Raw genomic sequence first — 12,431 nt, 5'->3', positions numbered from 1 at the left:
GTTTGGAGTATGGCGTGGTTTCTTCCCAAGTCTGTACATTCAGGAGGAGTGTGAGGCTGCTGTTGTGAGGCAAGCAATCCTTTCTGGGCTCTTAAATGCTGTCTGGTAGCCATCACTGAAGTGGAAGATGGGCATAATCACAGCTCACTGACATGCCAGACTATGAAGTGTGCTGCTTGGTTTTCAGATCTGCACAGCACAAGCCTTTCTGTAATTTCAAATTACTCTTTCATATCTCCTATTAAAGCTGATTCCTAGAAAGGAAATTCATTGCAGTGTGCGGTAAAAAGGGCAGATGGAAAAACAATTAAAGCACTGAAAGCAGCAGTAGTTCTTGCTGGCACGTCTTATTTCTTGCCTATGGGTGTATTTTGCTTCTGGAAGGATGATGGCAGCTCAGGGGCACAGGGATGAGGTGATGTGTCATGAGGCAAATCAACAATTCCTTTATGTGTGGTCTTGGATGCTCCTGAACTAATAGTTTGGCATTCAGTTAGTAGAAGACATGGCTGCTTGAGTGGTTTCATCTGCCCTTTCAGTAACTGATTATTTCTAGTTGTTACAATATTTTAGAGGCTTTAATTGATGCTGTAATGAATATCATAGTTTCTTGAGCTGGAAAGAAGCTTTTCCATGATAAGTTTAACATTGCATACATAGTTTACTTTACTCCTTTGCTTATTTTTTGTTTAGTATAAAAAGGAATTGAGAAATATCGGTATGAGGAAAGACAAGGATTCTTACTCACAAATAATATAAATATTTTTAATAACTGGAAACAGAACAGCAAATGCTTTCAGGCCATGAGTCACAGTTTGCTGTCTTTGAGGAGGTTACAGTTTAGCTCCTTGGGCAAGATTTGGCCAGCACATGCTATATCTTGAGCTGAAAATGCACACTGCTTTACTTCAGTCAAGGTGGTGCAGATCATGACATTATCTCATGGTGCAGTGAGCATTCCAATTGAGGAATTTGGTGTGTTGGAGACTGAACACACTGCTGTATAGCAGACTGAACTGCTAGGCTTCAGAAATACCTGCTGCGTTTGAGGATAGAATGCATACTTTGCTAACTCTTCTCCTTATTCTTAGGAGAAAAGAATAAAAAGGGGAGAAATAAAGTAATATGATTCTCTAAAAAGTAGAGATTGCATAATTGGAAATTGTAGATGGAAAAAGCTTAAGTTAGCCTAAATATTTACAGTGGGGATTATTATCTAAACTAGAGAAATTAGGCAAGTGTTGTTTTCATAAGATCATAGATTTAATACAAATGTTAATCACAGTGTAAGTTATCTAGTTTGAGCAGCATGAGGTCATCTACTTATTTAATTACTTTGGAGAACGAGGCTCTTGGGAATGGTTTCAGTGTTCTGTCCAGTGCTTTAATGCTTCACCATTAAGCATAATGCATTTTAGGATTTCTACCTAATTTGCAGTTTAACAAACCATTCCATGCCAACTGTTAGCTAGCAGCTTCAGCTGGTCTTTCAGAAATCACTGTCTGATGCCTATAGGAACTTCAGTGGAGTTGTAGAGTAAATGAAGTAACAGCAGTGACCGTATGGATACCGTAAATGTTCCAGGCATTGGGCTGACCTTCATCTTCTGACTTCCATTCTTCAAAATGCTCCTTTGCTGCTTCCCTCACACTGCTGTACGTGTTTGCTCCAGTAGTAGCAGATGGTGAGCTTTACTGCAGCAGTTGTATGACGTACAGCAACCTGAACCGAGGTGATGTTCACCCAGAGGAAGTTCTGTGCCATGAATTTGAAACCTGCTGGATGTGTAACAGGACTCGTGTTTCTCGTGACACTTCCTCAGGGCTTTAGATAGTAAGGGTTCACATCTGTTCAGACTGCCAAGTAAATAGCTTCTAGTGTAATGCTTTGGCAGTCGATGGCATTTTCCAGGAATGTTATCAGGAATATGTTGTTATATGTTGTAGCTTTTTATGGGATTGTATTAGTATTTCTGTTTCTTTGAGGAAAATGAGCTTTTGTAATAATAAAACTATTGCACATTAATTGTCTCAATGTTTTTAAAGATACTTCTCACCGTAGGATATGCACTTGGTATTGTCCTCTGTGTGCAATCAAAAATGATTTCCAAATTTCCGGTTAGTTACCTGTAACAGAATCATTGGGTAATTGCCTCTTGGAGAAGTAGAAGCCTTCTGACATCTTGCTTGTGCATTAGCCCACAAACTTGAAGTGCTCTTTTTTCTGGAAGCTTCTGACATATAAGAAGTGAAAGCACTCTTGCTTGGTTTCTCATTGGTAAAGCCTCTCTATGCACATGAATATTAGCCTGTGCCTCTCAAGTCTTGAGTAATGAATGTGAAAAATGATTTATGGAAGATGTTCAGAGAAATCCTTATCGACCATTAGAATCCGCCTTACCAGTAAGAGAAACAAATTAAGGATGTTTGACCAGGAAGTGTTGGTGGGGGTGCTAATGGCTTCTATTTTTTTCCATCTAGGGTTCTGTGGTGTGAGCCCAGAGTACTGGGAGAAAAACATTTCTATTCATACTTTTTTACTGCATTTCTTCAGTTGAACAAAGGCTTATATCTATGTTCAGTGTTGCAGAAGACCAGGGAGAAGTTGAACTTTTCCATGTGTGAAAAGCAGGTGTTTTACCTTCACTATCTGAGGCTGAAGATGTTCCAGTGCAGCCAAAAAATCAAAGCCAGAAACATTCATTATGCCATTCAAGTTGTGTGCTAAAAATACTTTCTTGTGGGACATTCTAATTGTTTGTAGCAATTATGATTTTTTTCACCCACGTGAACATGAGTAATTTATTTTTCAACTACTCTTGTGATACAGTGAGATAGGATGTTTTTTGTTTGGATTTTGTGAAGGAAGGAACAGGCAGAATTGAAAACGTACAGTTGTTATTTGGGAGAGATGGGGAGGAATGGTGGTGAGGAGATACTGTTTGTAGGATGGGTTCACTGAACACCTGAGACTTAATGCATGGATGAATTAAGGTTTCTAATTCTTTGATTTTTTTAGTTTTCTTTTTTTTTCTTTTTTCTTTCTTTTTTTTTTTTTTTTTTTTTTTTTTTTTTTGTAATTTTTCGGCTTCCCTGATCTTTTGACATTGATTCTTTAATGTCATCTTTTTGAAAATATGCCATAGCAATTAAAGAAACAAAAAACAAAAAAACAAAACCAAAACAGGAATATTATTCAATTTGCTTTTATGTGTTCAATTTGAAAGGGCTGCATCTATCCAGCACATAACTGTATGTCACAAGAAAATGCTCCAGATGTCCTTCTGGCACTGGAGGGTTGAGGAAGAGTAGAGCAAGCCTCTATTACATCAATTTTGCTACTGTAGGAAGTGGATATGGAATGTTATGGATATGGAATGTTATGGATATGGAATGTTATGGATATGGAATGTTATGGATATGGAATGTTATGCTCAGGGGAGAAAATAACAAAAGTGAAGACAGACCAATATCCACACGAATATCTTACTGGGAAACCTCACGAGGTCTCTCAGCGTCAGTAAAAGTTATAAGTAGAAATTAATCTAAATTCAATATGAAATACTTTTGTTAATAACTGAATATTGCTTTCTTTTGTCAGCCTTTTTGTTCTTTTCCCCCCATATAAGTTTCTTTTGCAGGTTTTGCTAATTGTGTTAGGCTAGGAACAGAGGAGGAAGTAAGTCAGCCACTGCCAGCAAGGGGATGGTGCAAATGTTGATTAGAGAACAAGGAAGGAAAATAAGCTCAGTCACACCTTCTCTCTGAAATCCCAGTTTCTAAGATATCCTAACTAATATAACTAATTCTACTGCACACCATAGAAGTAGCTTAGTCCTGTGTTAATTAACCCTAAAACATGAGAAATCTACAAATCTTTCACCTCAGACAGTAAAAGAAGGTGAGTTCAGTCAGTAAAGTAGCTAGACCTATGGAAGGCTAACCAAGGATGTCCAAGGGGCCGTAGTTAATTTAGGAAACAATGGATTGGAGAGTAGAGGATGAAAATAGTTCAGTGTGCTGCTTTTGTCTCAGTGGAACTGTGAGGCTGGAAGGAAGGGCTGCCACGCTCGTATTTCTCACGGACCACAGGAGCGACTCCTACTGTGGTATTACTGAATTATCTGCCAGTAATGTTGCTTTGAGTTATGAGTGTTCTTAATGCTGAATAAAACATTCTGCAGGACCAATTAAGCTGCAGTAGGAGAGCTGTACTTTTGTTCTAAAATATTAAGCAAATTCAAATTGCTGCTGTTAGCAAAGAGAATGTAAGATCCTCTGATCTTCTTTCTCTCCTCAGATTTGGCACTTTCGAAGAGTAACACTGTAACACTAACCCAGTGTTAGTCTTGGCTTGTTTTTTTTTTGTTTTTTTTTTTTTTTTTGAAGTTACTTCTTTTAGAAGTCAAACAGATGGCTTTTAAATGATACTGCTGTTTTGTGCTTAATTGATGGTTTGTGCGCAAACGGTCAGTGTCTAAACTGAACCTGGGCACTGAATGGAAGCTGTATGATGGAGCTGTTACTGCTGCTTTCTGATAAATGATTGAATTATTGCTTTGAACTTAGTTTAAAAAATGAATTTTAGGGTTTAAAGCCTTCTACATAAATTATCCAGCTTTGAATGTACCTTGTCTTATGTTTCACCTCTGGAGGGGAAGGGGGGCGAATTTTTTTTCACACTGAAAAATACTTAGCCTTACCTTTAAAAAGTACTTCAGCTTTTAAAATGTCTTTAAATATCTTCAGCTGTGGGGAGTGTTACCTTAATGCACATAAGAAAGGGCTAAGCAGAAGTTCAGCATGTTACTGAGGATGCTGACCAAATGCCACCTGAATGCTGGCATGCGTGGGGCATCGCTGCCTCTCTTGGAAGCCTTTCCCAGTGTTTTACCACCTTCATGGTAAAGAAATCTTTCCCAGTTTCCTGTCTCAACCTCCTTGGTGAAGATCTGTTCCACCTCCTTGTGTCCTGTCATTGGCTACCAGTGGTGTGACTTGTTCTTTTCTTCCACTGCTACCTTTTGAATTGCTTTTTGTCCCTCCAGTTAGTTTTGATCAGACAAGATAATATTTGTTATGCATATTTCTGTCTCACTGTTGACATCACTTAATGGTGCAGTGAGCCCTAGTAGACTTTGCTGTATTCACTCATTGAAGAAGAGAACATTTTATCTATAACCAGATGAAGAAACATTTTGCTGCAGGTCAGCGTTCCTTTGTGCGAAGGTAGAAACAAGGCATATGTCAGATCTGTGGTCTTTCACACGATCATGCTAGTAGTTAAAGAAGCTTTCTCAGTACACTGAAGTAAAGTTATGACCTTACAGTCTTCAGAGTAGGCTTTTTACATACAGGCTCTTCTGCTTGCTATGGCAACATAAACAATACAATCAGATTTAAGAAAGAAGTGTTCTCTAAAATTCATGGAACTTAAACAGGGTATTTCTTGGCAATCCGTGGAATACCTGATGACAATTCCACACACATGTGTGCTTTAGAATTGAAAAGTTACTGCTCCAGGAGAAAAGCACCATCCTTTTCCTTCTACTTTCCAGTCTGTCCTAATCCCACAGATATTGCTTAGAACTTTTTCTTTTAGAGTATGGTTCAAAGAAGGGGAACATGGAATAGATGGATTTGCAACCCATCTCTGAGTTAGTAATGAGGTCAGTTTCTTTCTGATTTTGTCTTGGTAAAGGAACGGTTAAGCAGAGCAATCCTGTACATTACAGTCTCTAAATGGTAACAGCCCTGCTGATCTGTCATGTGTTATGGTGTGACCTTTGTACTTGGGCTTGTGCAGGGGGTGCTGGCCAGGCAGTTTCTCATGCTAGAAATATTTCCCATTGGGATGGACAATGGTATTTATGGCAGAGCAGTTGGAAATTATTCCGACTTTGACTTCTACTTTCATCATGATCCTTAAAGTTGAAGTAAACCTCAGTTTGCCAATCTAACAGCATTGTGAATTTCTTTATGGCTTATTCCTGGGTAATCTTCTGGTCCTGTGCTGGTGGAAAAGGCTTGAATGTCCTTACTCGCAGCGCTATGCCCTCCTAGGACTGGCCTGTACGTTTCTCCAAGGCTACTCGTGATTTTGTACCTTCTCTTTGTCTTAATTACATCCTACAGGGTTTGTTTGCCCATTTTTTAACAGGTTGAAGAGTCTTTTGGTCATGCTTGTCATCTCTGTGCTTTTTGGAGAAAGAGGTCAGAGTGGACTGGAGCAGTCAGAACTGTGCCCTGAATTTATTGTATGACATGTAACACAAAGGAGGGGTACTTTAGAGCTTGCTTTTCCCCAGTGAGGAGGTGGGGCAACATCTGTGATGGGCTGTGTGTGTAAATCCTGGGGAGTGCCAGCAGGGAAGCAGAGGCTGGGAATTCTTCACAGTGATGCACTAATTTGATATGATGTTGTTCGGTGTTCAAAACACTGCTGTTTTTTTTCCCCACAAGCAAAGGATTTTATTTGTAGTATGAGAGAGAAATGTAGTATGATTTTGGGATGAAGATGTGAACACTTGTGTTAGAGCTTGTCTGCTTGATTATTTTCAGGCCATTAATTACTCTGTGAGCTGAACTCACAGAAATGTGTTTTATGATGTTTAAATCTACTCAGTGGCACAGTTCTTTAAAAATCAAATACAAATGTTTCTTGTGAAGAGTCGCTTTTAACAGGTTATGAGGTTGATTTATCATGGGAAAGTACTTACGTCTTAATTTGCTGGCACTGAAACATTTGAAGATCTCTTCTGTTACTGCAAAGTTTGAACATAAACGTTCTAGCTTTCTCTATTGCCCTCAAACATGTTTTCTGAAAGATTCCCCCAACCAAGGGAGTTGCATGGTTGGAAATATTAAATGCTTGTTTTGCCTCATTAGTTCTCAAAACTGTTTCTTACAGCGGAGCTGACCTGGAAACGAGTAGCTGTGAATCTGTTACTCTTCTCTGTTGGTCTTCATGGGAGTTATAGATGTTCATCTCAACATGTGTAACAGTGCCATAATCCTTAATATTAGTCACTGTTGATCCTCTGTGGTGATACTCAGCCAGTAGGCAGCATGCAGGGCTGGTACTTGGAGCACTCTGCGTGGTGTCAGGAAAGGAAGTGAGTGGTATGATTAAGACACACTCCTGTTTCTCTTATTTTGTGCGTACAGAGAAAAGAGGAACCTGCTTTTTTTTTTTTTTTTTTAAGATGGAAGATAAGAAAATCCATTTTATACTGAAAGAGCAGAATATTTTCCATGTTGCTGTGAATGAACAATGTTTCAAAAGCCGCATCTGTCTGTCAGACTTAGGAGCTTAAGGAAGTCATAGGATAGCTGAACTGAAAACTTGAAAAACTGATAACTAAATTGAAAATGAAATGCCTGTGTATTAAGCTGAACTGGAAATAAAATATTCAGAATTCTTTTACTTTTCACTGTTTGGTAAGGACAGTAAAGCCTGCTTAGAACCATGGGATCAATAGTATCACCTGGCATTGGCTCTTCTGCAGTTGCTGCAGCAGGGAGGTGCTTGGCAGTAGTTGAATGTGTCTGTATGTGCACAGATATGTCCTGCAGCACTTGAGAGGAAGTCCGGTGAGCTGCCCGGAAAACAGACACGTTCTCCAAATGTTCTCACTTTGCAGTGGTTTAATGATAATTTGGTATGTTGGCAGGGAATTGATCTATTGTGAATTTATTTTGGCAACAGCAATAAAAATCACAATTCCCTTTATTTGCTGAAATATTTTCATTTTCGGGGAATAGATTTCGGGTAGTAGATTCGGGGAGTAGAATTCCTACACAAACTGCGTAGGAATTCTCTTATTTTCAGTAGCATACAATATAGTTATCACCAAGCACCTACTTCTGTCATCTCTTCATATCTAAAGACTTGCTGATATGAAGTGCTTTAACTCACCGTGAGAGATGTTAGATAGCAGTATCAAAGGATGGTGATTATCTTCTGAATTTATATGGGGCATAGTTGCAACAGTCGTTTACTACATAATGATTTCAATCAGATCCTATTTATGGTAGGAGTGTGATACGCAAAGAAAGACAAATATAATATTCTCCAGTTGTATTGTCTTATTCTTGGACTTGTGAAGTGGGTGGCTAATAGTTGGCAACGTGCTTGCAGAACTTTGAAAATATTCTCCTGAGTAACGCAGTGGGCATGTTTAAAGATGACTGCTAAGCTTATCTGTGTAACAAATACTGTGATAGCCTTATTGTGGGAAGCACTAAGAGGCTTTTATAGAACCATCTCATTTTAAAGCTCCAGGAGCTGGCACCTACACTGCTGAGGAAGGCCTGTCAGTGTAAGCACTTGGTCACCAGCACAGTGAGGCCTTTGAGAGGACTGTGATGACTGAGAACTGAGTGGTTGATAGCACAGTATTCTGCTTTACGTGAGGCCTTGGAAAGACTGTTTTTGTTTAGTTTTTAAAGCAACGATATCAGATGGACATCGGCAGAAGTTCAACCCTAGATGCTACTTGTACTGTGTAATGCTTTTACACCTAGAAAATGTGAATTTACATAAAAATGTGTAAGCCTTTGAATTTGTTAATGTTTTTTAGTCTTTTCCATCTTTACTGTAAAACAGTTCTTCTGGTTAGAAATGGGTTGTTGCGTCCAGAGCTTGGAAGGAAAGGTATTGATAATGGAGTCTAAAAGATCACATCATTAACTTCAATTTCTTTCTGATGTTTCAGATTTTCCTTCTTGCTTGCCCTCCATGTCGGGCTGCAATGATTCTCTTCAGGTAATGCCTCCTGTTTACTACATTTCTGTTTACTTTGCATGATGTATTTTAGAAATTAATCACAGGTTTAAGTAATAAAATATTAAGATATATATTCAGTAGGAAAGGCATATCTGTCAGACTGAAAAATGGTACTTCAGAAAGGTAATGGCTTAAACTGACTGCACAGCCACATAGCTGTGGTTCTTTTGTCCTGATGGTTTTGGTCTCACTAGCAATATACCTTAGCTCAGTAACAGCTGAAACTACACTCCTCCTTCCACAGACTAATGTGTGCTTGCTTACTTAATTTTATGTGCCTCGTACCTTTTGATTGTCCTCACCAAAAATTAGTGTTTGGTCTTCATTGAGCACTGTACATACGCAATGTGTGTTCAGTTTTAAAAAGAACATTAACTAAAGCAAATCCTTGCTGATTTTGAGTATTTTTTTCCAAAGATAAGCAGTATTTTAGAACATATTGTTACTAATTTTTGAAACGGTAAGGGTTTCCAGTGTGCAGGAAGAGCCCAGTAAGTAGTCATGGGGAACAACTAGTTGGAGTGTGGGGAGGGTGGTGGTGTTTCTCAGACAGAAAGGTAATCAAGAAGACCTGTGGTTGCCACTATGGCAATTCACTCTGCTCTTTCTTGTCCTCGCATATGCAGTGACTGGAAAAGTGATGCTGGGGGTCTGCCTTATGAAAGTGCTTTGGAAGTGCTGCTCTGTGGCTGCAACTTGTTCTTGCTGTTCCTTATTGGGGCAGGGAGCAGGCCAAATGCAGGGATACTGTAATAGTATCTCTTCAACTCAGAGAGTGCAAAATACGCCTGGTGTCTGGGTTTTCCTACTCGCTTCCAAAAGACTGGTTGCAGAGCAGTGGCCACTTGCTGCTTCTCACAGCTGATCTTTTTGGTTTTTGACACTCTCATATACAAATGACATTTGAAGAACAATTTGGGGTTTGTATTACTTTTGAAGTTGTGCACTTCAAAAAAACACGTAAAGATGTGCAGGAGTAAAACCTTATCAAATATACTCTTTCAAGCTCTGAAAGATAAATAAACAGCAAAATTCCAAGCATTTAACAACCTATATTATGATCTGGATTAACACAAATGGGCAGCCCAGGCCTTCTAGGAATCCAAAGCTCATTACAGAAAGCAGTCCTACTTAGGAAAGTATTTAAATGTGTATTTAAAGACAGGCTTTGTCCTCGTTATTGCATTTAACTGTGGCTTTATTCAAATTTTCTCAAATCACTGACTGCTTTTTATTGAAGAGATATTACATAAAAAGTGAAAATACTGCATTTCATTTCCAGTCTGAAAACACCACTTCCTCTTTTCTAAGGTTGCAGATGCATATGCTGAATGGGGCTCTCTTGGCATTGCTGTTTCCTGTCGTTAATACGCGCCTGGTGAGTGTACTGTATCTTTCCTTTTGCTCCCTAATTTATTTCTAGAAGTTTTTTCACCTTTGGTTCATTTTACTGTATGTAGTTCATGTTACCAGGCTGTAGATTCCTGGTACAAACCTCTGTGATGAAACCAAAATTCCAATCCTGGAATTTTTGTGATTATGTTTATAAATCAGTGTGGGGAGTTAACACTGCTTTATCCTAGGTGCAGAAGAAAGTGCTTTGACAGTACTGGCCTGGCCTCTGAGCAGAGGTAGAACATAAGAGGCTTTGAAACTTCATAGAACAGGGTGTGGCATGTGCACAAGTCCATGGGACTTAATTGATGTATCTGGGGGTCCTGAAGGAACTGGTGGATGAAGTTGCTGAGGCAACTGTTTGTTGTACTTGAGAAGCTGTAGAAGTCTGAAGTTCTTAGTGACTGGAAAGGGAGAAGTCTAACTCCTTTTTTAAAAACGGTAAAAAGAAAGACTCAGGAAACAACAGAGCTGGTCAGTCTCACCTCTGTGTCTGGCAAGGTAAGGCTATGGAGCACATCCTCTTGGAAACTCTGCTAAAGCACATGGAAAACAAAGAGGTGACTGGTGACAGCCAACATAGCTTCAATAAAGGCAAATAGTGCCAGACAGATTTGTTCTACAATGAGGTTACAACGTTGGTGGATAAGGAAAGAGCAACCAGTATTATCTACCTGGCTTTGGGTATAGCGTATGGTAACTGTCCTGCATGACATCCTTTTTTTTAATTTGGAGAGACATGGATTTGATGGATGAACCACTCAGTGGATGAAGAGTTGTCTGGATAGCTGCAATCAAAAAGTTGCAGTCAACATCTTGGTGTCCAGATGTAGATGTGTAAAACATGGTGTTCCTCAGGGGTTAGTATTGGTACTGACACTATTTAACATCCATGTTGGCTACGTAGACAGTGGAATCGAGATCATTCTCAGCAAGCTTGCACATGACACAAGCTGCATGGTGCTACTGACACACTGGAGGGGAGGGATGCCATCCAGAGGGACCTGGACAGATGTAAGAGGTGGGCCCATGAGAACAATGTGAAGTTCAACAGGACCAAATGCAAAGTCCTGCAGCTGGGTCAGGGCAATCTCAAGCACCAATACAGGATGGGCAACAAATTGATTGAGAAATGCTGCAGAGCCCTGCAGAGAGGTATGTGGTGGAAGTAAAACTGAATAGGAGCTGCTAAATGTGCACTTGCTGCCCAGAGAGTCAACCATGTTCTGAGCAGTGTCAGAAGTGTAGCTGTCAGGTCAAATGAGGTGATTCTCACCTCTACTCTGCTGTTATGAAACCCCACCTGCAGTACTGCATTCAGCTGTGGGGCCCTCAGCATATGGAAGACTTGGATGTGCTACTCTGGGTGGCCATGTCTAATTTGCAAAGATCTTTTCTGCAACCATTTAAATGTCTGTTTTAAAATAGAGTTCACTTAAATTCATCTGCTCACATGTTTACAGAGTCTGGATAATGTATTCATATCTATATTTACATAGCATGTGAGTTAATGATATTGTTAGGGACTTCAGACTCTGTTACAAATCTCATTAGTGATTGTCCATTTACAAATCTAGGCAGTCTTAATAGGATTAAGTCTATAAATCAGCATCTGTATTGAATTTTGATGATACGCCATGTTGACTGTTCACACTGGTATCTAGGAGACTTGAAAACTAAGTCTTACTTTGGACTTGTGCATGCTTTCCTTCTTCCCCTGTTTAAGATAAGAAAAAATTCTCCTGAGACGCAGTTTAATTACTGGAGAGAGGATTATCCATCTGTAGGCTTTTACATATCAGTAAGGACTTTCCTCGCTGTATGAAACACATGTATACACAGAAAGTTCAATCATTATTCAGATTTTAGTAGTAAAATAACCATAGAGTTTATTCAAGTTTTGTTTTGTCCTTCCTTCTCTGCTAACTATGTATATTCTTTTCTACAGAGATGGAAAAATATATAAAGCATTACAAATGGGAAAAATATATATTCATGCATGTGTGTATACCTGTGTGTGTCTATGTACATATATATACACATATATAGCTGCTTAAGTGCAGTTTGTCAGTGTGTTTTAATAAAACTAATTCCTGCTGAAGGGACATTAAAATATATATATACATACTGTACTGATTTTTTCCTGATAAGTGGGAGCACAAATCTCACTCTGTATTTCAAACTTTCTGGTTCTTAAGTTTAACATAAAATACTTTCCTATATTACCTTCTCTGGTTAAAATGTCGAA

The 12,431-nt window shown here is 39.1% G+C and overlaps 1 protein-coding gene across 3 annotated transcripts in view; it reads left to right on the top strand.

Annotated features, from left to right (window-relative positions):
- TMEM164 (transmembrane protein 164) overlaps positions 1-12,431 on the top strand; it is a 45,768-nt gene that overhangs the window by 9,611 nt on the left and 23,726 nt on the right. For all 3 annotated transcript variants that reach the window (XM_048959236.1, XM_048959234.1, XM_048959235.1), the window contains 2 exons: positions 8,718-8,767; positions 10,100-10,166. In XM_048959236.1, coding sequence (XP_048815193.1) covers positions 8,718-8,767; positions 10,100-10,166 — 117 coding nt within the window. The remainder of the gene's footprint in view (positions 1-8,717; positions 8,768-10,099; positions 10,167-12,431) is intronic.

This window comes from Lagopus muta, chromosome 13 (genome assembly GCF_023343835.1).
Source record: "Lagopus muta isolate bLagMut1 chromosome 13, bLagMut1 primary, whole genome shotgun sequence".
In the NCBI taxonomy this organism is placed as follows: Eukaryota; Metazoa; Chordata; class Aves; order Galliformes; family Phasianidae; genus Lagopus; species Lagopus muta.
This window is presented reverse-complemented; position numbering and strand designations above follow the sequence as displayed.